The 25,823-nt window shown below is 52.9% G+C and overlaps 1 protein-coding gene and 1 long non-coding RNA gene across 2 annotated transcripts in view; one reads left to right on the top strand and one right to left on the bottom strand.

Moving 5' to 3' along the window:
* SLC1A7 (solute carrier family 1 member 7) overlaps positions 1 to 25,394 on the top strand; it is a 44,275-nt gene extending 18,881 nt beyond the window's left edge. Inside the window, exons 3-11 of the mRNA XM_059137466.1 lie at positions 4,468 to 4,683; positions 12,606 to 12,648; positions 15,180 to 15,402; positions 18,839 to 18,938; positions 19,701 to 19,934; positions 22,044 to 22,238; positions 23,032 to 23,166; positions 23,607 to 23,709; positions 24,317 to 25,394. Of these exons, the coding sequence (XP_058993449.1) occupies positions 4,468 to 4,683; positions 12,606 to 12,648; positions 15,180 to 15,402; positions 18,839 to 18,938; positions 19,701 to 19,934; positions 22,044 to 22,238; positions 23,032 to 23,166; positions 23,607 to 23,709; positions 24,317 to 24,535 (1,468 nt within the window). The 3' untranslated portion in view covers positions 24,536 to 25,394. The remainder of the gene's footprint in view (positions 1 to 4,467; positions 4,684 to 12,605; positions 12,649 to 15,179; positions 15,403 to 18,838; positions 18,939 to 19,700; positions 19,935 to 22,043; positions 22,239 to 23,031; positions 23,167 to 23,606; positions 23,710 to 24,316) is intronic.
* Positions 590 to 16,631, bottom strand: LOC131809961 (uncharacterized). Its single transcript, XR_009345347.1, has 4 exons — positions 16,513 to 16,631; positions 10,510 to 10,701; positions 6,892 to 7,033; positions 590 to 755 (listed from the first exon to the last, which is right to left on the bottom strand). It is a non-coding gene; the product is annotated as an uncharacterized LOC131809961 (long non-coding RNA).
* Positions 25,395 to 25,823: the final 429 nt, after the last annotated feature.

Below are 25,823 nucleotides of genomic sequence, written 5' to 3'. Positions count from 1 at the left end.
GAGCGCTCACCACCACAAATCCATCACAGGATAAGTCATCAACTCTGAGAGTTGAACTGTAGAGGCATGACATGAGCTCCCTTACATTCCAATCATGGTCAGCCAAAACTGGAAGACACTTTCCTTCCACAGGAGTTAAACCAGCTTGGTACAGTGAAGAGGCACTAGGAGCAAGGGAAGCCCCGCAGGGTTCTGAATCAGAAACCCATGTTCCAGTCTTGACTCCACAGCTTCCCAGCAGGGTGGCTTGGCCAATTATCTCCCCCTCCCTGAGCTCTATTTTCCTTCTCTGTAACTCCAACTGCATAGTCCAATACGATAGTCACTAGTCATAAATGGGCTACTGAACCCTTGAAATGTGCAACTGAAGAGTTTAACTTTTTTAAGAAATTAATTTAAAACTTTAACACCTGAAGCAGTGTAAACATTTTTACATTGATTATGTACTGAAATGATAGTATTTTGGATAGACTGGGTTAAATAAAGTATTATTAAAATGAATTTCACAAAAAAAAATGAACTTTACTTTTTTTTTTTTACTTAAAATGTGACTACTAGAAAATTTAAAATTTTACAATTGTAGCCTACCTTGTAATTCCATAGGGCAGCACCGACTTAGAATGTTTTTTAAGGATTGAATGAGGTGGATGTTCAGGTGTTTGGGGACATTTAAGGTCCAGATAAATTATGGCTTCTGTGGCTGCCTGGTACTCCAGGGATTGTGTTTTCCATCACACCAGTAAGACAAGCTTATTCTAGAAATAATAGAGAACACAGACAAACAATACAACAGAATGAAAATCAACCAAAATTCCACCTCCCAAAGAAAGCTACTGTAAAATCTCTCTTGCTAGTAGATTTTTTTCTGTGCATATCCATGCGAGTCCTCACAACCCTACCACAGATTATAGGTTCTCAGAAAGGTCACTTCAACAGCTTGGCTGGAAAGCCTGAGACCTCAGAGGAGCCCACTCTGGTCAGAGGCAGGACCTTGAACTTGCTTTCTTGTTAACATGAGTCCCTGGAGTAGCCTACGTGCATGCGGGGTCCAGGCTTTCCTCCTCCTGAGATCCCGGTCTCCTTCGCCTCTGCCAACTCCCATGGTCACCAACCTGGAGGCTCCGTCAGCTTTCACCAGCAGCTCCCTCCCTGCGAGCTCCTGCCTCCCCTCTCCAGTCAGCAGGAAAACCCTTCCAGTTTGGAGGTTTCAGAGGGGAACTCCTTGGAGGCCAGAGGATGGAATTCTTCCCATGTTATCCATCAGCCCTCTCCTTTCCAGAGCCCCTGGGTTGGGGCCTCTCTTGCTGTATGTAGAATCTATACTCCCTCCCTTCCCGCATCCTGGTGGGTCCCTGAGTTGGAACCACCTTTGTGTCAGACCTCGTCTTCTTCAGAGTGGCCTTCTGAGGAGCCCTTTGCCCCTTTCTGTGATCTGATGGTCATGGACACGCCTCTCGTGCACAATCCCCCAAGCATGTCTGTGCAGGGCATCTGGATCCCAATCCTGGAGAGGGGCCTCTGTCAGAGGAGGCTCTGGGCCTCCCCACAGGGCTACAGACTAGCTCACACCTTACTTTTTTCCATCTAACCTTCAATAAGAACATCTTTCCAATGACACCGTCGCTCCTAACGGCTGCTTAGAACGCCACTGCGTGGGTATGCTGTAACTTATTTTTTTTTTTAATATTTTATTTATTTATTTGACAGGCAGAGATCACAAGTAGGCTGAGAGGCAGGCAGAGAGAGAGGAGGAAGCAGGGAAAGAGGAAGCAGGCTCCCTGCTGAGCAGAGAGCCTGATTTGGGGCTCCATCCCAGGACCTTGAGATCATGACCTGAGCTGAAGGCAGAAGCTTTAACCCACTGAGCCACCCAGGCACCCCTATGCTGTAACTTTTAATCTAATTCTGCATTGATAAATTAGGGGCCTGAGTCCCGATCTAATTCTTTTTTTCTTTTAATTTTTATTTGACAGACAGAGATCACAAGTAGGCAGAGGCAGGCAGAGAGATTGGGGGAAGCAGGCTCCCTGCTGAACAGAGAGCCCAATGCGGGGCTCAATTCCAGGACCCCAAGACCATGATCCGAGCCGAAGGCAGAAGTCCAACCCATTGAGCCACCTAGGGCCCGAGTCCCGATCTAATTCTGCATTGGCCTTCTTAGGCCGGCCCCAGGTGTTTGCTCTCATAAATACCACTTTAGGGTCTCTCCCAGTACACGTAGATGTTCTCAGATTTAAGTTTTCCCTTTTCAGACAGCCAGCAAATTCTCCTGGATGAATCATACTGGACCCCACCTTTCCCTCTGTCCCCCTTGGCCTGGCACTCAAGGCCACACCCCCCTCCTGAGCACAGTCTATATCCCCCATAACCCTGTTTCTGATTTGACCTGAGCTCTGACCACACTGTGCCCACACTTGCCAGCCTCCCTGTTGGCTGCTGCTGTCTCACTGCCTGGGATATCTGCCCCATCTCCAAATCCTCCTCATCCTCCCAAGAACCACTAAAATGCCCCCTCCTCCAGGACATCCTTCCTGACTCCTAGCTAGAAGTGATCCCTTCCTCCTCTAATAAAGATAGCACATCCTTGTCCTCTCGCCTATGGTACCAATGCAGCCACCCTGGCTCCTGTTTTCTTGGGTCCAGGTTTTCTGATTTCCTTCTGTGGACTCAGGGCATGGCATGGAGTGAGCATGCATTAAAGACATGAATAAATACATCAAGGAAAGAGGACTGGAGTTAGGGGCCTGAGTTCTGATTCAGCTGGCCGCTAGTGTTCCACGCAACCTCAGGCAGGTCATCCTCTCAGGAACCCCACTTCCCTGTGAGCAGTTGGACTTGGCTGTGGGGGATTTGTTGCAGTCAGGGGGTTGTTTGGCCTGGGGCTGATGTGCTGGCCCCAAGCTGGGGATAATCTCTCTGGTAGATCATAATCACAGGGCAGCCCCCCATTTCCCTTGCCTACACAATCCCATTATGAGCCCTTCAGGATTTATGCCTGAGACCCACCCTAAGCCCATCACTAACATATGGCATACTGGCAGACAAGGGATGAAAGGAGATTGTAAACATCCATTCATTCATTCATTCATTCACTCACTCACTCCTTCGTTCAGCAAATGGCTACCAAGCTGCACGTGACTGGGCCCCATGCCCAGCTCTGCAGACCCAGGATTGAACAGACTCCAGCCAGGTCTCAAACAGCAGGCAACTCAGTGCGGTGGGCAGAGGACTGCCCTGGGCCTGTGGAAGCTCAAAGAAGGAGTCTTGTCCCCAGCCAGTGGTCAGGGAAGGCTTCCTGGAGGGGATCCTTCAACTGTGTCTTGACAGAGCGAGGAAGAGCACGGCACTCAGGCAGCAGTACAGCCCAAGGTGGGGTAGAAGCTTGCTATGCTCTGGGCTGGATGGGGGGTGCTGCCCAACTGTAGTCTAATGACAAGAGGAGCAGGATGGGGAGGGATTATCCACTCTTGTTTACATGATTAAAAGCAGACAAATACTTCCTTTATCTGGAAGAATGAAAGGGCTTTGGGGGAAAATCCTTTTGGCAGCAAAGCAAAGCACAGGCAACTCCTTAACTAATCTCTCAACCCCACCCTGCCAACAGCCAGGAGGACGGCAGCTCTGGGGCTGACCCTCGCTGAAGGCCCAGAGCTCAGGGCAAGGCAGGCAGGGGTGGAGAGGAGCTGGGAGTGGGGGAGACCCATAAGCCCTCTCAACACAAGCTCCCAAGACAGTGGCAAGGGGACCCAGTCTGGACCCAGGCGGTAGCCCAAGATGGCCACAGGGTGGCGCCTCGCCAAGAAACCCGCGGCCCTGTTTCAGAGATGGGATCCTGATGCCCAAAGATATCCCCCAGGCAGAATCAGGATGGAACCCAGCCCAGGGTTCTAACTCGCTGCCATCACTAGTTCATTCAGTAAGCCTGCAGTAACCCCCTGCGCAGTGGTGGCCCTGAGAGCTCATGCTGCACACGCACTGGGGACACACAAGAAAAGTCACACCTGCCCCTCTCCTGTCCTCAGTCTCATGAGAGAGACAGGTAGACAGTGATAGACAGGGTCCTGACAGAGGCCAGGGGCTGCAGAAGCCCCAGAATGGAGTCCTAACCCCAGGGACAGGCAGGCAGTCCACAATGTCACCAGAGAGGTGATACTGCGCTTGGTCTTACCTAGTGAGTAGCACTCAGGCAGAGTGGAGGCACCTGGGAATGACGCCGAAGGAAACAGCAGTGGCAAAGGCCTGGAGGTGTGCATGGGTATGGCTGTTGTCCCTGGACATGGCCCAGAGGACAGAGCAGGAAACCAGGCTGGAGGGGCCATAGGACTGAATTGCTGCCGGGGGGGGGGGGGGGGGCAGGCCCACACGGTCACTCCAGCTCTGTGAGGGTGCTGGGCAGAGCCAGGGGGGCACTCCACCTGAGTGCCCATGCCCCCCACCCCCAGACCCTAACCCATGTCACTCTCCCAGCTTGATGTCTGGCCTTGCATCCCTGGATCCCAAGACCTCCAGCCGCCTGGGCGTCCTCACTGTGGCATACTACCTGTGGACCACCTTCGTGGCTGTCATTGTGGGCATCATCATGGTCTCCATCATTCACCCGGGTGGCGCAGCCCAGAAGGAGATGACAGAGCAGAGTGGGAAGGCCATCATGAGCTCTGCTGACGCACTGCTGGACCTCATCCGGTAAGGCTCACACGGACGCCCTACTCGGGAACGCCAGGCCTGGGCTGGGGCCACAACTCCAGAGGCCTGGCCCTGCGTGTCTGCCGGAGGCCCCATAGGTCACAGGGAGGGGGTGCTTGGGGTCTGCTCTTGATTTCTTGTGGCCACAGTGTCTCTGTCCCCTCAGCCCCCATGCTGTCCACTGGATTCACACTGCACTGCCTGCCTCCATCAGACTGGGAGCACCTCGAGGGCAGGACAGGGGTCGGCCCCCTGGGAGCCACACCCCAGCATGCAGCCTGGCCCTGGGCCGGCATCAGCAGGTGTTCCCTGACTGACTGCTTGCCCGTGTGCACCCAGCCTCCACTGGGGAAGGCCATACATCGCTACCCCACCATCTTTTCCTTGCTGGTCCCCCTCTTGCAGAAGAGGGAGTGATGCTCAAAGAGATGATGTGACTCTTCCAGGGTCATCCAGCAGGCAAGTCATGGAGCCAGGATTCATCCTGGGTCTGATTCCAAGGGAGTGATTTTTGCCTGGTGGTGCCCCTGCCTCAGCCCCATGGACATGGCTAACCAGCGTCCAGGACCTGAGCCCTCCTTCCAGGAAAGTTCTGTAGACCCAGCAATGCCTCCAAGTCTGAACCCCTTTTTCCAAGACTCCATGCTGGCCATGCCTCTCCTCTCCATCACTCATTCACTCTTGCCAATGCCTGCCCTGTGCCAGGCACTAAGCCTGGCCGTAGTCCCAGAGGAGAGAAAGGTTCATGAATAGAGAGCAACAACTGTCTGGGTTGGGAGTCTCAATGAGGGAGGCAGGGTCTGTGGGAAAGTGCAAAGAGCAGGCTCAGGGGAGGCAGAGGGAGGGATGAGTGGCACAGGCCAGGGAGGCAGGAGCCCATTCTTCGTGGAGGCAAAGGTATGCAAAGGTCCTGAGGAAAGCATGGGGAGAAATCCTCACCCACTCAGAGTGACTGGAGCACTGGGGCAAAGGGGAGTAGACAGTCACTGCTGGGGAAGCGAAGGGGTCCTATCATGAAGGACAATGTGACTCATTGGCTGAAAACTGAGGCCATAGGAAATTGGCTTGAAACAGAAGCGGCATGATCCATTCAAAAGGCTCACTCCACAGCAGAGTGGGGGTGAAAGGGGGGCAGGGGGAGGGGAGGAGGACAGGCAGGGAGAGGGACACGGTGCCAGCCCTGGGCACAGGGAAAGGGTAGACTGAAGGCTGTCAGAAGCTAAAACCAGCCGGAGCCAGGCAGGACAGAAGGTTGGAGGAGAGTTGGAGGAGGCAGCAGTGCTGATCCCGATGGCGTGAACACCCAGCTGTGAGATCACCAAGTCACATGATAACGCTGGAGCAGGTGGGGACATGCTGGGGAAGGTGTCCACTGGTGGCTGGCTGGCTGGCTGGTGCATCTGAGTCTTTGGGAGAGTCTGAGCTGGAGACAGAGGAGGAGGCTGCCCAGCTTGGGCTACCTTCTCTCATTCTCTCACATCCTGCATCCAGTTTGTTGGCAAATTCTGTCAGCTCTACCTTCTAAATACTACCCCAGACCTTGTCCCTTCTGTCCCCCTGTGCCAGGCTCACCCTCTCCCCAACCACTCTCACCTCTCACTAGAGGGTCCAACCGCAGCACCCAGCTTTCTGCTTCATTCGGGTCTGGTCTCAGCACAGCGGCCAAAGGGATCATGCTCAGGACGCCTCACGTCAGCACACCGCGCAGTGCTCACTATGGCCTACAGGCCCTTCCTTCATGATGCCTCTACCATACCCCCACCACCTGTGACCTCTGCTCCAACTGTCTCTCCCCTCCCTCCAGCCCCGCTGGCCTCCTGCCATTCCCCAAATGCCCATGTGATCCCATCCTCATCACAGCCTCTGCCTGGATGGACCTTCTTGCCGGGGTGCATGGCTCCTCCCCTCACTCCACCCCTGCTCTGTGTCACCTCTTCAGAGGGACCACCTAACCTCCGTCACCCTCTCTCCTCACAGTCCTCGTTACTACCTGTCATTATCTTGTCTGTGTGTGTTTTTTATTTCTTCTTGTGTCTCCCCCACTGGAGTAACATACGTTTCATGAGGGCTAGATCTTTGCAAATCTGTTCCCTGCTGCATCCTGGAGCCGAGAACAGCTCAGAGGAGGTGCTCAGTGTTTGCTGAAGGCAGGTGTGCGACATAGGGTCACCGATGGGGCTGGGGTCAGAGCCGGGACAGGAGACTCACCTGCTCAGGGAGAAGATCCAGATTGTGTGGCTCCGAGGCCCACGCTGAGCCTCAGCCCCGGGGCCATGGTGGAGGTTTGTGTAGAGCTGACAGGAGCAGCAGAGGGCCAGGAGGGGCACCGGGACAGCAGGTATCCTAGAGGCTGAGGGAAGAGGAATTTTGAGAAGCTTCCTTTCTGAGATCCATTATTTCTAAGAGTTGGTGGCTATGATTCATCCTTTCTTGGATTCAATGATTTGAAACAGCCTTTCTTCATGGTGGAAGGAGCTGGTGCTCGGGAGTCCCCGCCCTCGTCACCATGGCCTCCCCTGCGGGGGGCTGAGGGCTCTGGATCAGACACACGTGTCAGAGTCAAATGTTCCAGGAGTGGCTCCTGCTCCTGGTTGCTTTTCACATGGTGAAAATTGATCCTTCTGGTTTTAGACTTTTCCCCAGTTGCTCTCAACCCCAAGGCAAGTTGTTTTGCAGAGCTGAGTGGTTAGACATCACGGTCGCTGTTTCTCAGAGAGTGGGGCTGCAGAGAGAGGTCACATGGTTCCTGGGACGGGGAACCAGAACCTTGGGGATAGGAAGTCTTGTCACAACTCTGTCAGTAAGGCTCAATGTGGCCCTTCCAGGCCTTGGTTTCCCCAGTGGTTTTCAAGATCCCTTCTAGCTCTGTGGTTCCGAAACACAAAGGCCTACACACCAGTGAGCAGAAACTTCTGGAGGTGGGTTCTGGGAGATGAGGTTGGGAGGACAGTACAGAACCCAACCTTGAGGATCTTGAACCCAGGCTAAGGGGTTGGCTGTTCTGTTAGAAACTGGAAGCTGGTGAATAGGGAAGGATGGACTGGGGTAGAGCAAAGTGGTCAGGATATGACTGGAGGCAGGAGGATGCCCTATTTGGGGTGCAGTCACCTCTGGTCCATTCACTTTCTCCCCCTTATAAGGCATCTGCTCTGGACAAAGAGAGGGGGCGAACTCAAGTCCTAAACCAGGCTGTCCTCTGTCTTAGGACAGACACTCACGGGAACTCTTCCTAGATGCTCTGACCTTCCAAGAGGCTGTGCGGAAAACGAGAACACCAGGACCCAAGGTCCCAGGGGCCCCCTCACACTCACTGTGGCCCAGAGCAGGTGGACAGTGAGTGTCAGTAACTGAGGGAGAACAGGGACGGCCAAAGCAGGGAACGGGGAAGTGCAGGCAGCTGTAACCCGTGATAAGTCAGAGAGATGCAGGGGCTCACTGAGCAGTGGAGTAAGGCCAGCGGCGTACCTCAGGGCCAGGAAGATATGCAGCCCTCTCTCAAAGAAGATTCCAAAGGAACACAACAGGCCATGTCCCCAGACTACTCCCTGAGACATGAATTCATTTCCCAAGGCTCCAGGAAACTGACGTCTGCTCACAGTGCAGCCTCACAGAAAACCACCCACATGAGAGGCTGCTAATCAGAGCGGGCCCCCTTCTTTCTTTCCAATCCTATTAGAACACCAGAGAGATAAAGTAATCACTTGGCTCTATTTACAGCTCCCAGTTACCCTGTTAAGGGATGGCATACAGCCCTCAGGGGCCATGCTTGGGGGTTGGGGACATATGAATTAGAGGCAAGTTTGGAACATCACAGTTTGGGGACTTTGAGTAGGTAAGGAGAGGGGCTGGCAGGCTGTGGCTCTGCCCCAAGTGCATGTGGGAAGGCCCAAGCCAGAGGGTGTGTGTACTTGATGGGCATGGCTGCTAATGTCTCCCAAGCACGTTCCGTCCACATTGATGCCATGGGGAGCACAGGCCTCATGGGGCAAATAAGAAGACTTCCCATGGGCACTCATCATCAAAAGAAAATGTTGTACATTTTCCTGTTTAATAATCAAAAGTATAATTCTTCATTAAAGCCTAAAGGATATGAGTTCATCAACTGTGAGTATGAGCCATGTGTAGTAGTTAGGGATTGCTATTGGCAGCTAGTTAAGAGAAAGCCAGAACAGCAGAGGCTGAACTGTGGTAAAGGCTTTCATTGTCTCCCAAATCAGCAGTCCAGAGATGGGCAGTCTGTGGGCAGGAGGATCCCATGCTCCGCCACCATGTTTACCACTTGGCTTTTATCATCAGTGTGTCTCATGTTCCAAGAAGGTTGCAGAAGCTCTAGCTATTACACCCATGTTCCAAGCAGAAAGAAGACAGTTGAAGAAAAGGATCAAAGGGTCCTGGCTGAGCAGGCACCTTTTCAAGAGTTTTCTGAAAGCACCACCCATGACTCCCACTTCATCTCCTGTGCCACCCCTTTGGCAAGAGAGGCTGGGAAATAGGGTTTGACGGCAGAGCCCCACTGGTCCCATAACATGCTGGGTCTCCTATTGGTAAGGAAGGAGAGAATGGAGACTGTGTAGGCAACCAGTTGTACTGGCTACAACACACGTTTTAAATTATTCTAATTTTCAGGACACCTAGGTGGCTCAGCGAGTTAAATGGCTGCCTTCCGTTTAGGTCATGATCCCAGGATCCTGGGATGGAGTCTGACATCAGGCTCTGCTTGGCAGGGAGCCTGCTTCTCCCTCTGCCTCTGCCTGCCAGTGCACGCTCTCTCTGACAAACAAATTAATAAAATCTTTTTAAATAAATAAATAAATCTAACTTTCAAGGGGATTGTAAAGAAATGTACATTTTAGGTATAAGCTCCATTTGGTCTCTGACAACTTGAACGCTCCAAGTCTTTGCTCAGGCTAAAGCTGCCTTCCTGCGAAGTTTCATTAGTAAACCACCTTGTAAGTCCTTTGTATCTCAGGGGTTGTGCCCAAGAGAGATTTTCAAATTCTGAGCCATGGGAACAGCCTGAGCATCCTTTCCTCTGGTCACGAGGGCCCAACCCCAGTGGATCAGTACATTCTGGCAGCTGTGTGTCTGGTGAGCCCCCAACGCTAACCCTGGCTTTGGGGCTTTGGGTCTGATTAATGTCAAAAGCCCTTGTAGGCAGATATTATTCTGGTGGCAGGAATCTGCTTAAAACTGCAGGCACGGGTTGGGGGGGGGGTGTTATTTGAGCTTCTGAGATCCCAGTCCCTGGAATCCCCAGTCTCCTCGGAAGCCTGCTGCTTCTCTCTCGTGACAAAGCTAAAATTAGTGGGAAAAGCCAGGACCCACTCTTTCTGTCTTGCTAGCTCTTTCTAAGCTCCCTTCCTCCTGCCATATGCTCACATTGAACCTATATTTTAGCAACAGTGAAGAAAAAAAATATAGTTTCTGCTTTCCAACAGCAACTGCTGGGGTGTAAGGTTAAGAAGACATGCACAACCATACTCTCGTATATAATTCCAGGCATGGATGAGCAGAGCCTTGAAAGCCAAGAGATTTGCCACGAGCAGGTCCACATGGCCTGTTTGAGAAAATGCAAGCACACGAACAAAAATCTTTGTGAACACCTCTGATTTAGGAAAGATTCCTGGAAGTGGATTATAAAGACAAAGATGCAAGGGGACTTGCAAATTTCCTTACAGAAGCCGGGGCTGGGGGGCTGGACATGTCGCCAAACCTGCTCAGTATTGAGTATTGTCATCGAAAAATCCTTTACCAGTTTGAGAGGTGAAAATGTCTAATTTATCGATGAAGGTGAACATTTTAGAAAAGCATTTTTGGGCTACTTACGGTCTTTTGTGAGGTGAATTGCCTGGCCATCACTTCCCATCATTTTTCTCTTGTGGTCCTAGTGTTCCTGTGGTCCCATTATTTATGTAACAAATATATGCCGAGGGCCTGTTACGTGCCAGCCAGTCTTCCAGTCGCTGGGACCCAGCAGGGAACAAAACCGAGCTCTCAGCCTTCCAGGAAGCTGGTGTTCTGGAGAGAAGAGACAGTGAACAAGGAGACAAAGACAAGATTTATAAAAGCTCTTTCTAAGACAACTATCATATGATCTCCCTGATATGAGGAAGTGGTGATGCAACATGGAGGCTTAAGTGGGTAGAAGAATAAATGAAACAAGATGGGATTGGGAGGGAGACAAACCATAAGTGACTCTTAATCTCACAAAACAAACTGAGGGTTGCCGGGGGGAGGGGGTTGGGGAGAAGGGGGTGGGATTATGGACATTGGGGAGGGTATGTGATTTGGTGAGTGCTGTGAAGTGTGTAAACCTGGTGATTCACAGACCTGGGGATAAAAATATATGTATATAAAAAATATATGTTTATAAAAAATAAAAAATAAAATGGATGCATGAAAAAAAAAAAAAAAAAAAAAAAAAAAAAAAAAAAAAAAAAAAAAAAAGCTCTTTCTAGATTTAGGATGATAATACTTTGTCACATAGTTTCCCTAGTTTGTCATTTGCTTTATAATTTTATTTGTATTTGAATGTGTTTTAGAGAACTTCTCAATTTAGCTTTTTATTCTGGCATAATTGTTAAGTATACCGAAAAGTTGCAAACAGAGAAGAGAGAGTTCCCACATCCCTTTCACCCAGCTTTCCCTGATGTTAGCAGCATACATAACGATGGCACAGATGTGGAAACTAAGAAACTAAATTAGTATAACACTATTAACTGAATTACAGACCCTGTTTGGATCTCACCGGTCTTTCCACTGTCTTTTCTTCTGCACCCCTCCCCAATCCAACCCAGGATACCTTGCTGCACTCAGAACATTCTTAATTTCTATTTGGTAAAACCTATTGATATTTTTTAATTGCTTTTTTTTTTAAATCTTAGATGGTCCTTTCATATTCTGAGATCTGAAAAAATACTAACCTATATTTTCTTCTAGCTTTTTATGGCTTCATTTTTTAAATTATTTATTTTTTTTAACCTATCTGGAATTTATTTTGATGCAAAGCATAAATAGGGATCTAACTTTTTTAAAAATTTAAATAGTTGGTTCACCTACATAGTACTCTATGACAAATCCTTCCTTTCCTCACTGATCTGTGAAATGACTTTTATCAAAAAACAAAGTTCTCAGGGGCACCTGGCTGGCTAGTCGGGATTGCGTGGGACTCTTGCTCTCAGGGTCATGGCTATATACCTCCATGTTGGGTGTAGCAATTACTAAAACAAATAAATACACTTTTTTTTTTTTTTAATGAGGCACTTAGATGTACTAGGTTCTATTCTCCTAATTTTTCTGTTGACAGCTGTGTCAATATTACACCATAAATTCTATCTTTATACTGTACATTGATATCTGGTAGGACAAGACCTCTCTTCCTTTAGCTTTATGAAAATAACGTTAATAGGAATTATGGTCTCATTTATGTGGTAGGTCCTGTGTTGGGCACCACAGATAAGATAGGAACCACTGACTTTTCTGGGAGGCCAGGCTGGGGGAGGGTGCAGACTGGTAAGCCAGGGCCACACTGCAGCACTCTGGAGTGTGGGTGACCCCCAAGGAAAGGCCTACAGAGTTGGCCAGCAATCAGAGAAGGCAGGGCCTCTGACTGGCTGGAGTAGGAGCTAGCCAGAGAAGCAGGAAGGACACTGTAGGCAGAAGGAACAGTGCAGACCAAGGCCTGGCTGCTGGAGAAGTATGCAGTGTTTCTAGGGAACCATATGCAATTGGTGTTGGAGTTTTGAGTACTGGGGATTGGGAAGGATGGGGGTTATGCGTGATTGGTGGTAGGAAGAGGAAAGGTCAGAGGGAGGTGGGCTAGGTCATGGAAGGCCTTGCCTGCCAAGGGAGGTGTTCAGATGACCCCATGGACCTTCCTGTCCTGGCCTCTGGAATTCTTCAGTAACTGACTCTCTTCCCAGGAACATGTTCCCAGCCAACCTGGTGGAAGCCACATTCAAACAGGTGAGTGGGTCCCAGGGCAAGGGAGCGGGGCAGCCACGGCCAGCCTGGTTTACCCAGCAAGTCTCCCTGACTCCTGGGCTGGAGAGCAGGGGAGGTGCGGAGACTGAAATCCTTACAGTCCCCCCTGGCCAACCCCTACCCATGGTTCCAGCTTCTCGGGAAGAGAACTGACAGGGTTGGGGGAGCCCCCCATGCTCTAGGTTCACCCCCTGCTCACACACCCTGAATCACTGGGTCCTCACAGTAAGCCTGCACTCCGTGCGCCAGTCCCCTGTCCCCAATGAGGAAACTGAGGCTGGAGGATCAGAAGGATTAAGCTCAAGGTTTTATTTAAAATTTTTTAAGGATTTTATTTATTTATTTGACAGAGATCACAAGTAGGCAGAGAGGCAGGCGGCGGGGGGTGGGGGGGAGCAGGCTCCCCACCTAGCAGAGAGCCAGACTCAGGGCTCGATCCCAAGACCCTGGGACCATGACCTGAGCCGAAGGCAGAGGCCTTAAACCACTGAGCCACCCAGGTGCCCCGGAACTGCTCAAGGTTTTACTGCTAGTAAATTACGGTGCTGATCAGGAAAACCAGGCCAATCTGGCATCTAAGCCTGTTTTCTCTTTCTTTTTAAAATAACACTTTTTGGGGGCAACTGACTGGCTGAGTCTGTTAAGCCGCTGCCTTTGGCTCAGGTCCTGATCCCAGGGTCCTAACCCTCTTCCTCTCCCCTTGCTAATGTTCTCTCTCTGAAATAAATAAATTAAAATCTTTAAAAAATAAAACAAAACAAAATAACCCTTTTTCCCAGGAGCAAGAATACTAATCATGCTCAGTGTAAAATATTAGGAAAATACTCCAAGTACAAAGTAGAAAATAAAAATCATTTCTTGTTCTAGGACCAAGCAACAGTCGGTACTAGGTGGGACACTTCTAGTCTTTTCTCTCTGCTTAAATATGTTTTGAAAAAACAAAATCAGGATAATGGTGCACAGATGGTGTGTATCTTGCTTTTTCCTCACGCTCATTATAGCATGAGCATTTGCCCTGGTTATTAAGTGTTTCTTAAAATACAGTATTTGTGGGGATGTAAAAGCCCATGGTGGGGCCATTCCTCCTTTCGGTGGGCTTTAAGGCTGTATTCCAAGTGTTTCCTTTTTGGAAAAAACGATGGTAAATACCCTTGTGTGCCGATTTTTGTCTGCCCTTCTCATACTTTCTAATTCTTTACCCCTCATAAAATGTCGGCTTGTTGGTTGACAATCCAGCAAGCATTTCCCAACCCCCTTGCCTGTGCTGGGCCCTGCATTGGGAGCAAGGACACAAAGGAAGAGGCTGAGGGTTGGAGAAAAGGCTCCAAAATAAGAAGCTGTGAAACCTTGAGCTAATCACTGTATCTTTCCCAATCTCCTGGGCCTTATCTATGAAATGAGCCAGAGAGTAACCGGCCCTGAATGCTAGACGAGGTAGTTCTGATTTTATTCCAGTGGTGATGGTGAATTATTGAAAGTGTCAGAAAAAAACACTGAATGTTGCACGACCTCATGCCTACCTGGAATGCCCTTTCTCTTTTGGCAAAGTCCTACCCATCCTTCAAGATATCCCCTTCTTTGTGAAGCTGTGAAAAGGCAAAGTAGCTCACTCCCTTTCCAAAGCTCTCAGTGCAGAATTCATGTCCAGTTCATCTTTGCTTCCCTGGCATCCACCACAGCATGTTCAATGTTGGAATGATGATGACGATAGTGGTGGTGGCATAACAGTGGCAATGGCCACATAAGGGATCCCACACGCCAGGCGCTGTTCTAAACACTTCACATATGTTGTCTCATTTAATCTAACAAGCTAGGTACGACTGTGACCCCCATTTTAGAGATGAAGACACTGAAGCACAGAAAGTTGAGGGCCCATGTATTTCCTGAGTGGTTCCCCCATCCCACCCCCCAGAAAGCCTACCTCATTGACACCATGGTGTTAGGAGGATAGAAGACTCCCTGTTTGGGCTCCTAATGCCCAAGGAGTGAGGGGGAAAGGGCCAGGAATACCCTGGGGTAGAGGAGGAAAGGAAGACGCTTGGAGGTTCAGTTCCTCCCAGATGGATCTTCTTCTCTTTAAGAAGGCTTGGGGCAACCTGAGCTTTTCAAAGAGAAGGTCCAAGTTTCCATCAGTGGCAGGCAGGGCTGGCTGGCAGTTAGATGGAGGGAAAATGGATGCTTGGGAGGGATAGATGAGTGAATGGAAAATTATCTGGGTAGAAGAGGACATGGGTAGAGGGAAGCCCAGATGGGTGCAATGTTGCAGAGAAGGAAGAAGATGGAAGAAGGCTTGGGGAGACACATGGCTGGGGAGTATGTCCATGGCTGAAGGAATCTCAATTTTCTTTTTGGTAAAATCTTGGTAATACTCTTGGCTACCTCACAGGGTTATTGTCAATCAAATAGTTCTTGACCGCATACAAAGGTGCCTCCAAGACGTTATTATTGTTGTTGATGATATTAAGAACAGTATTTGGCCCTGACTCCTTCCTGGTTGGGGTGTTGTCCACTAGTACCGCACCAAGACCACCCCCGTTGTCAAATCCCCCAAGATGGCATCCGAGGAAGCCCCTTCTCGGCAGATCCTCATCTACGGGATCCAGGAAGAGAATGGTTCTCATGTTCAAAACTTCGCCCTGGACCTGACCCCACCACCTGAGGTTGTTTACAAGTCAGAGCCTGACACCATCGATGGCATGAATGTGCTGGGCATCGTCATCTTCTCTGCCACCATGGGTATGTGCTGCCCTCCCCCACCCCCCGGCAGTGGCCTGGAGCCAGCCCCCTTCTGCATCCATCCTTTGTCACCTATAACCACTGATTGAATAACCTGGAATCTCCCGTCTTCCAAGTGGTTCTTTTCTCTCCTATCCAGTGGAGTGGCTCAAGTCCCCATTCCATTACTGAGGGGTGTCTCCAACCCTCCCCCCCTGCTGGAGTCAGGGTTCCTCACCTGGAATTCTCCGTCCCTGGGTGCTAGTCAGCTTCCAGGGGTGTCAGCTTGCGCTTAAAGATGACCATCCCTTGGACTCCCTCCCAGCAGCCTGTTCCATTTTACTGAGGTCTGGGGATCCTGGGGTAGGGTGAGGGGAGGTTACAATAAAGAACAGGAAAAATCTAAAATGCTCTGTCATCACCATCTCTCTAAAGCCCCCTTATTTCTTCCTTCCATCTCCCATAGGGGCTTCTCACTGACCAACTGCCTCCTCAGACATGTATGTGTCCTTTCTCAGGGCCCACAGTTGGCCTCCCTGACCACACCCTGCCCTTTGCTACTCTTCTCTGGGAGCTGCCAGGACCCCCAACCATAGGCTATTACCATGAAGCGAGTGAAGCTTAACTTGCAAAGGCCAAAAAAAAAAAAAAAAGGTATTCTTTTTCTTAGAGAGGGCCCCAAACTGTATAAGCTTCAGATCCCACAAAACCTATGGGCCTGCCTCTGCCAGCAGTGCCCTCGCCACCAATACCAAAACACACATACACAAAACCCTTCCCCTTCTTGGGGACAAGCCATCCAGAACAATCTAGCTCGTCAATCCTCATCTTGTCCTTCTAAACCATGTCAGAGGTCATTGTGAGTCTTACTCTAAAATTGGCATCAACCTCCCTCCTCTTCATTCTGGGATAAGGGCCTGGGAGAGCCTCCCTACCTCCCTGACTTCTCCACAAGGTTTTCTCACGGTCCCTGGTTGCTCACACTGGATAGCCGGGCACCATTTTCTGCCTCAGCCTCTGCCTTAGCCCACATCCAGATCTGTCAGGTCTACCTCTGAAACCTCTCTCAGAGCCCGCATTTCCCTCTGCCCTCTGCGAGCACTGTGGTTCTGCAATACCGTCATTTCTCACCTCGTTTCTGCAAGAGCCTCCTGCCCCGGTGTGTCCTCCTCACTGGCTCGCAAAGTCCTGCAAAAAGCCTCCAGTGGCTCTCCAGCGCACTCGGAAAGGGGGGCCCGAGCCCCGCAGAGCTCTGAACGACCTGGCCCCCCACCCCCCACCCCCAGCTCCTCCGCTCCCGCTTTCTTTCCCCCGCCCGCCATGCTGCCTTTCAGTTTCCGGTTTCCAGTTTCCGGTTTCCGGAAGCCGCCTCCCGAAAGACTTTCCCACTTCCTGCCACCTGGCTGTTCCTGTCCCTAACTCTCTCCTGCAACTTTCCCATCTTTGCAGCGGATGAAGGTGTACATTAGCATCGTGTCCCTAACCCCCTAGACTGGTCAGGTGCCCCATGTTCCTCCTTAAATGTTTGCCCTACTGCAGTTATCTATCTGTTTCTGTTGAAGTCACCCAGAAGCTGGTGTGAGCTCCATGCAGGCACAGATGGGCCTGGCTTGTTCTGCATTGATCCCCACAGCCCACCACACGGACTGGTGGGAGCAGGCACGCGGGAAAATCTGTTGGAGAGATGGGTGGATGGCTGGATGAATGGATGGGCCATGGGGGATAAGGAAACTCTTATCGTCTTGGCTCAAAGTTCAGGCACACAGAGAGGCCAGGGCCTCAGGGACCTGAGTGTCTGACAGGGTGGTGCTTGGAAGTGCTCACAGCACATCTGGTCATCAGTCCCCAGTGGACAGTCCTCCTCCCCAGCCACCTCTCTTAGAGGTGGGAACATATAAACAGGACGTCTGCTGGCAGAGCAAGAGAAACCCCAGGACCCTTAAACTCAGTTCACTAAGTGTTAACTGGATGTGTGTAACTGCCCACCTGTCAGTCTGTGTTTGTGCATGTGTGCCCAGGTGTGTATGCACATCTGTCTGTGTGTGCCCACATCTGAGTGTGAGCACGCACACTTGCACAGCTGCTCCGGATGGGGCTTTCTTTGGTCCCCTCCACACAACCTCCTCTCCCAGCTCCTTTATGGTGTTGGGATGTGGCTGATGTTAAGGCCTCATTGACCTTAACTATTGCAGGAGGCCTTTTGCCACACCCTGGGTCCTGTGCACACTAGCACCCAGGCAGCCAGAGCCCTTAGGTGCCTCCAGGGAAATTTAAGTGGAGGTTGATTTAGCCAGGGAGGGATAGAGCTGGCAGGTGACCTGGGTCTGAGCCCAGCCAGCCTTTGACAGGCCAGACAGGTAGGGCTAGGCTGTGTTACCTCCAACTCGAGCCTCTCCTACCCATAGCAGCAGGGCCTGCATGTCATCCCATCACCATCTGATAGCTCTTCTGTGGACAGTGTGGGCTCAAGGCTTCTCGAGCAGGGAAACAGCCGCTCTCTGGAGTCATATAGGCCAGGGTTCAAATCCCAGCCCTGCTTCTCCCCAGCTGAGCTAGGAGTGAGTCCCTCCAAGCACACTGCCAGTAAGCTTTCCAAGGGTAACCACAGAGTGCTTTTTTTGTGTCACCAGAAGGGACAGCTGTCCCTTCTCACTGTTTCAGGAGCGGCCTGATGGTGCTCCTGGAGGTAAGGGAATAATAGGGGCTCCAGGAAAGGCTTTATTATTCCTTCCTTTGCTCCTTCAGTCATTGGGTGCTTATCATTGAGCACCTACAATATGCCGGCAAAGGCAATTCTGTTGTTGCCCTCACAGAGCTAACTTTCTGCTGGAGGAGACAGGAAGGAACAACAGACAACTGGAAAATAATAGTTATAAGTTATAATAAGTGATATAAATAGATCAGAAAGAGATGAGACAGAGCAGAACAGGGAATGTGCTGAGGGGCCTGGCGGGTCTTCAGGCCGTGTGCAGAGCTGGGCGGCCAGTGTTTCAGGCACCAGGTCCTACGTCGGCAAAGGCCCTGCGTCAATGAGAAGCTTGATGTATTCTAGAAACACAAGGAAGGCCGATGATTCCAGAGCATAGTGAGGAGGTGAAAAATAGTGCCAGGTGGAGGTGGGAGGTGTGGACAGGGGTCAGATGCATTGGGGCCTGGAGCAGCAGGGAACTTGGTGATGGTCTGAGGGCTCAGGGAGCCAGTGGGAGGTGTTTGGCAGGGAGCCTTTTTATGGAAGAGAGGAGGACAAGAGGAGATTCCTGGTCCAGTGGTGGAGACTGAGGAGAAGGAAGGGAGAGGTGGAGGGAAGCACTGGTATGTCAAAGGCTGCTGGGAAGTTGGCCGAGGCCTGCGGGCTCCATGCACATGTGGCTCTGTCCCCACTATGCCACCAGTGTGTGCGGGTGCACCTCTGCATCTGTGGAATCCATGATAAGTTTGTGTGTTCCTGCCCCTGCAGGCATCATGCTGGGCCGTATGGGTGAAAACGGAACCCCTCTAGTCAGCTTTTGCCAGTGCCTCAATGAGTCTGTCATGAAGATTGTAGCGGTGGCTGTGTGGTAAGCCTAATGGGGGGCAGGAGCGCCCTCTTCTGCCTTCACCCCGCCCCCTTCCAGCCCTACCTTGTGCCCACAGAGGGGCACACAGTCCCTTCCTCTGCTTTCCTAACGTAAGCTACCCAGGAGGCTCAGGCCTGGCCTGTGGCCTCCAGAGCTAACACATTTTCCGTCAGATTCCACCCCCCACCCCCCCACCCCCAGCAGCCCTGACCAGGCCTCGTTCCAGCTCTGGCCCTGTCCTTTCTGGCCTAGTCAGGCCCATTGGAAGAAAGTTCCAAGCAAATCGTGGCCCTGCTCTCCTGGCCCAGTTTCCCCATCACATGGAGTCTCATCAGCTCAGCTTTTAGAGAAGAGGAACACTGGAAGCAAGAACCAGCTGCCGCTCTTGGTTCAGAGCTCAGGACTTAGGAATCTTCTAGTCCAACCGTTCAGATGGGGAAATGCAGAGGCCTGCCGGAGGTCACGCATGAAGTCTGTGGCACTGCTGGGTTGGAAGGAAGGCCTGCTGAGGGCAGGGCACTCCTCAAAGGCCTAGACAGGAAGGCACAGAGGCCAGAAGTTGTGCAGGGCTGGGCTGGTTGAGGGTCAGGGTACAAATGACGCTATTTGCTGGGCATGTTGGTACACGGTCTCATTCAGTCCTCACAGGAGCCCCAGGAGGCTCAGGGGGCCCTGGGCCAGGAAGCAATACGGTGCCGAGGCTGCCTGGGACCCCTGCCTGCCTGGCTCTGAGCTGGCTGCCGGTCCGCACCCTGCCCCCAGGTACTTCCCCTTCGGCATCGTGTTCCTCATCGCTGGCAAGATCCTGGAGATGGACGACCCGACGGCCGTCAGAAAGAAGCTGGGCTTCTATGCCATCACCGTGGTGTGTGGGCTGGTGGTCCACGGCCTCTTCATCCTGCCCCTGCTTTACTTCTTCATTACCAGAAAGAACCCCATTGTGTTCATCCGCGGCGTCCTCCAGGCCCTGCTTATCGCACTGGCCACTTCCTCCAGGTAGCCCCGAGGGATGGGCAGGGTAGGGGATGGCAGTGGCTGAACTCTGTTCATCTGTCCAGCCATCAAATGTCCATAGCCATGGAACCATGGCAAATGTCCGTACGGCCCACTCCACAAACCTGGAGGTACCTATGCTAATGAGACCGATTCCTTTTTTTTTTTTTTTTAAGATTTTATTTATTTATTTGACAGACAGAGATCACAAGCAGGCAGAGAAGCAGGCAGAGAGAGGGGGAAGCAGGCTCCCCGCTGAGCAGAGAGCCTGATGCAGGGCTCAATCCTATGAGATCATGACCTCAGTAGAAGGCAGAGGCCCAAGCCACTGAGCCACCCAGGTGCCCCGAGACCGATTCTTTAAGTGGATTGCTTGAGGTCCCACCTGCCCACTGAGAGGCAGAAACCCCTTATTGCCTCTTAATGCCTTTCCCTCCGCTACTACCTGCGTCTCTAAGACCTATTCAGTCCAGGTGGGTGTGGCTTCCGCACACCTGGGGTTGGGACAGCTGAAGAGGGATGAATCTACAGTTGCTGTCTCCTGTTGCTCCTTTTGGAGTCGGGCCCTGCATTGTTTAGGGACTTGGCCCATCCACAGCCAGGGGGACACCCTGGCAGGATGCCCTGTCACAACCTGGACAGTGTCACTAGCCAGTGGGGATTGGAATCACGGTTCCATCACCCACTGGCTGTATGGCTGTGGGCAAGTCACTTGAGCTCCCTCGGCATCCATTCCCTCACTCAGAGATTGGGGCTTATGGTAACCCCTGCCTTGTAGGGTTGCTGTGGGAATGAGTGGAGATAACCCGCCACAGGGCAAGAAGGCTGGTCTGGGCTAGATGAGATAGCACCTACTCTCCAGGGTCCCAGCCCACAGTGGAGCCCAGGGGGTGGGAGTCATGCAAAACCGCTGTCTACATTGGGGGAGAAAGTGCTCTATACTCCATGAAGAAGGGGTGGTTTCCCCCACAGCAAATGTCCTAGCTAAGTCACCTGAGCTGGGGCCTGTGTCTCTCTGGAGCCAAAGTCTAGCTCTTCCTTCTAGCTCTTATTGCCTTCTCTTCTCTGGGCCTCACCTTCCCAGTCTGTCAAATGGGAACGAAGGCTACCACAGAGCTCCTTCCTCAACAGCCACATGATCCCTCCCTTGGCAGCTGAAGCACCTCAGGAAGCACTGAGGAGGAGCACAGCCCCAGGGAGGAGCCCCAGAAGCCTTATCCAGGAACCTCCATGCAGGGCAGGGCCAGGAGGCAGAAAGGAAAGACCAAGTACCAAGTGGCTGCCAGCCCCCAGGCCATAGGCCACAGGCCAAGCCCTGCTGCAGTCAGGAGCCCTGGACCATCTCCTGCTTGGCAGGAGCCACAGCCTCGGGCCCAGCACACTGAGAAGTGGACATGGGCCCCCAGGCAGTGGCTTGTGGCAGAGGAAGGGCCCTGGGGCCACACCAACCTGAGTGTTCATCTCAGCACAGCCACCAGGAGCTCTAGTCGCAAACAGGAGAACAGCAGTCACAGGGGCCTCTGCTGCCTGCATGCTTGCAAAGTCCCGGACACTGTTCGAAGCACTTTCTCCTTGAACCACCCTAATAGTGCTGTGATCTAGGTATCGTGTGGGACAGGGAGACTAAGGCACACACAGGTTGAGGAAGCTACCAGAGCCACTTGGCTAGTGGGCGGCTGGAATCGAAATCCAGCAAGTGGCCACTTCATGTAAACGTGGCACAGCGCTGTGATTCCGGGTCAGCCCCTTGTGTCCTTTGGACTTCTGTTTCTTCATTTGTGAGACAGTCTCAAAACCCATCTCTGACAGGAAGCCGAGAGGACCGGAGGAGTGTGTAAAGCACAAGCCTGGCACGTAGTAGGTGCTCGGCTGGTGGTAACTCCTTTCCCAGCCCGTTTCTCTTGGGCGTTAGGCCTAGGCAGGCCCGGCTGGGCCACTGATCACACACTCCCCAAGGATGCCACTTGAGACCACTGCAAACTCCTTCAGCCTCTTCTCCCCAGTGATGGGCAGGATGCCTGGGTTGGGGGCAAGATTCCTGCCCCAGCAGGAAGGCAGCCCAGAGGCCCCCAGAGGAGGGTGGTGGGCAGACACTGGGCCCTCTGCCCACAGCTCAGCCACACTGCCCATCACCTTCAAGTGCCTGCTGGAGAACAACCACATTGACCGGCGCATTGCCCGCTTTGTGCTGCCTGTGGGCGCCACTATCAACATGGACGGCACCGCACTCTACGAGGCCGTGGCTGCCATCTTCATTGCCCAGGTCAACAACTATGAGCTGGATTTCGGCCAGATCATCACCATCAGGTACATACCCATACCCAGTGCGGACTGGTGGGGGGAGAGAAGGGCATTGGAAGGGCCTTCAGGATCCTTGAGCTCCCAGATCTGGAGGGGGGTCTCTGAGGTACAGAGTAGGGAAGACATTTGTTCTAGGCCACATAGCAAGTCAGTGCTGTGGCTGACACGTGACCTGGTGCCAGTGACTCAGGGCTCCTTCTCCAGCAGCGCCCTGCAGAGGGGGAGCTCTGAGCAGGCTGGGAAGCTGAGGCCCAGAAGAGGTCCTGCAGTCTGGACGTGCAGGGCAGAGAGGGGGCTGCAGGCAGGCACAGGGCAAGCAGAGGCTAGGGATGGGATGAGGGACTGCTAGTGTGGCCGGAACTGAGGGAGGGGTGCTGGGGTGAGGGGCAGGGGCCGTGGGGAAGGCCTTGCGTGTCAGCCCGAGGACAGAAGTCTGGCCCTGGGAACCAGGCCCCAGAGGGAGGCTGGGCAGAGAGCTATGTGCTGGTTGACCTGACTCTCTGGTCAGCTTCCTGGACCCCTACAGAGGCAGTGGCTCCAGGCACAGGCTTCTCCACAAACTCCTCAGGAGGTTCTGCTGAGGCCCTGGATGGAGGCCATTGGGCCAGAGGACCTTGAGCAGGGCCACGCCCCACCCCTCCACCGCGAGAACTTCCCACTGTGGCTTCCCTAACAATCCCTGCCCCATATGGCTGTCCCCAGAGGCCCTGGCATTCTGGCTTTCTTCTTGGGGCCAGGGCCCCAGCAGCGAGGCCTGCCTCTCTTGCTCCTCCTCTTCCTCTCCCTGCCCCTCCTACAGCATCACGGCCACCGCGGCCAGCATCGGCGCAGCTGGCATCCCCCAGGCTGGGCTCGTCACCATGGTCATCGTGCTTACCTCTGTGGGACTGCCCACTGACGACATCACCCTCATCATCGCTGTCGACTGGGCTCTGTGAGTGGGGTTCACCTGCCCCACCCCTTAGGCAGCCCAGGGAATGGCCGTGGTGTGGCCTAGTAGGGGTGCCTTGCTCATGGACACCAGCCCGGCTACATAACTTGTGGGGCCCAGTGTTCAAAACTGAAAATGTGCCTATCCCTGTTCAAAAAGGATAAGGAACTTCCATAGGGTGGGAGCTGAGCATTAGACCCAGCCCAGGCCCTTCTAAGCATGGGCACGGTGATGTGCCCATTGAAGACAGCCGTGGGTCAACCTGCTCAGGCACAGCCCCCCGGGGGGCTGGTAGGTTCAAGAGGACTAAAAAGTCACCTTGCTGTGGGCTCTGGCCTGGCTGCTGGCCGCCAGTGCTGCCGGGGTGAGCACTGCCCTCCACCAGCAACCCCTAGGGAAAAAAAGAAAGTAGTCTCTGCTCACTGGCCACTTTGGCTCGCTAGGGACCGCTTCCGCACCATGATTAACGTGCTGGGGGATGCACTGGCCGCAGGGATCATGGCCCACATCTGCCGGAAGGACTTCACTCAGGACACAGGCACTGAGGTGAGAGTAGAGCCTCCCCCAACCCACCCTCCTACTACCCCACCCTCCTACCCTCCCCACCCCCACTGAGAGGGCAGAGCTGGGTGGGAGGCAGGGCCTCAGGGCAGCCTTCTGCCCAGCCCTCTGGCCTTGGTCTCTGTATGGGGGTGACTGAGTCCTCTAGCAGCTGCTTGCTGAGCCCTCACTGTGGTGGTAGATCATAGGAGGAGCCGAGGGGAGCAAAGGAAGAGAGAGCCCTGCCCTCAGGGAGCCTGGACCCTTGTGGGGAGGTGGTATTTGTTCACCAACCAGCTTCATTTGGGCGGCACAGGGCTTTGTGGTTCTCAGGGCTCCTTCCGTAACTCTGTGGAGCAGGCTAGCCCACTCCATGGGGGGGTCAGGCAGGGGAGCCACCGACTCCCTTGCTGGAATGTGTGGTCCCTCAGAAGGAAGGCTCAGAAGGAAGCAGGACAGAGTGGAACTGGGGCCCAGAGAGGGCCTGGGTGACCTCTCAAGGTCCCACAGCACATCTGTAGGAAAACCAATCACATGGTTTGCTCATTTCATCCACCCCAGCGTCTAACCTCACTTCTTCCTGCTGCTACTGAGGCCTGTTTCCCCTCCCCAGAAACTGCTGCCCTGTGAGACCAAGCCTGTGAGCCTCCAGGAGATTGTGGCAACCCAGCAGAATGGCTGTGTGAAGAGCGTGGCTGAGGCCTCAGAGCTGACTCTGGGCCCCACCTGTCCCCACCATGTCCCTGTCCAGGTGGAACAGGACGAGGAGTCAGCTACCACCTGTCCAGACCACTGCACCATTGAGATTAGTGAGCTTGAGACCAACGTCTGAGCCTGCAGGGCTGCGGGGGCCCAGGGAGGCCTCCAGGCTTGGGGCCAAGGGCAGGATCTCAACACACCTACTTTTCTGAGCACCTGATGGGAGCCAGGCTCACATACTCTTCCCACCCTCGAGAGGTCAGAATTAGCTCCACTCTTCAGACAATGGAGGCTCAGAAGAGCAACACTGTAAGTGGGAGCCTCCCCTGGAGAATGAAGAGGCAGCATGGCCCAAGCCCCGGCTGTGACATGTCTACTGTGATGACCTAGGAGGGCGGCAGGCAGGGGCTATCTGGGCCCACTTTCCAGATCACACGGTTAAGGCTCTGTGAGCTGAAAACACTTGCCCCAGGTCTCTGAGCAAATAGTGCCAGGGCCAGGACTCTAACTCAAGTGTTTCAAGCCTTGGCCACTCCTTCCCAGAGGATGGGGGCCTGCAGGGCCAGAGGCGAAGGGTCTCTGCCCCACCTGCCACTGCCTTCAGTTTATGAAGACACAAGAGTAGTCTGGTTCTGCCCCAGCTGTGTCCCTGCCCAGGCCCATCCCCCTCCCTGCCCCGCAACACATGTCTTCGACACACAGCTCTCCCCGAGGATGGCCCAACCCAAGGCCAAGTCCCACTGCCTGCCACGTGCCACAGCCCATCCCACCAGCTATCTCTCACAAAACTCAGCTGATGTGGAGAGGGGATGTCTTCAGAAGAGCCGCAGAGACCCTTAGAATCATCTGGGCCAGCCTCCCACGGGTTAGGTGGGCCAGCCAGGACTAGGGAGGCAGGTTGGCCTGGGATGCTTTGGTCAAGCTGCCCCTGGGACCCTGGGGTCAGCCCTCTGATGAAGCAGTGTTAGATTTTCTACTCCTTTCTGTGTTTGCAAATTCATGATAACTAAATAAAGGTATTTTGTTTTTCAAGTCTTGTGGGCGTAGCGACCATACCATGGCCAGCATTTCTTTATTGGACTAATATCAGCTTGTCACTGTGCAGACTGGCCCGACTGGGCAGCCAGTGTATGGTCAGACCTGTCCCTGCAGCCAAAGGATAGACAGGTCTAGTGCCCAGGGAAGCCAGAGAGTAAACGAGCCTGTCCTGGGGGCTGGAATGAAGCCAGACCTGTCTGAGCTGTCATATGCAAGAGGCAGAGTATGGTTTCCCTGGGGGGGCTGGCTCCACAGCCATAGTGTGGACAGACCACAGAGAATAGTCCCCACAAGAGAGACAAATTTCCTCAAATAGTCTGGCTCCCTTTGGTGAATGCTTTGCTTTCAAGGAGGAGACGTGCCCAAAGACATTTCCAGACTCT

The sequence above is a fragment of the Mustela lutreola genome, chromosome 10 (assembly GCF_030435805.1).
Source record: "Mustela lutreola isolate mMusLut2 chromosome 10, mMusLut2.pri, whole genome shotgun sequence".
In the NCBI taxonomy this organism is placed as follows: domain Eukaryota; kingdom Metazoa; phylum Chordata; class Mammalia; order Carnivora; family Mustelidae; genus Mustela; species Mustela lutreola.
Note: the sequence above shows the minus strand (reverse complement) of the source record. Positions and strands in the feature narration are given on the sequence as shown.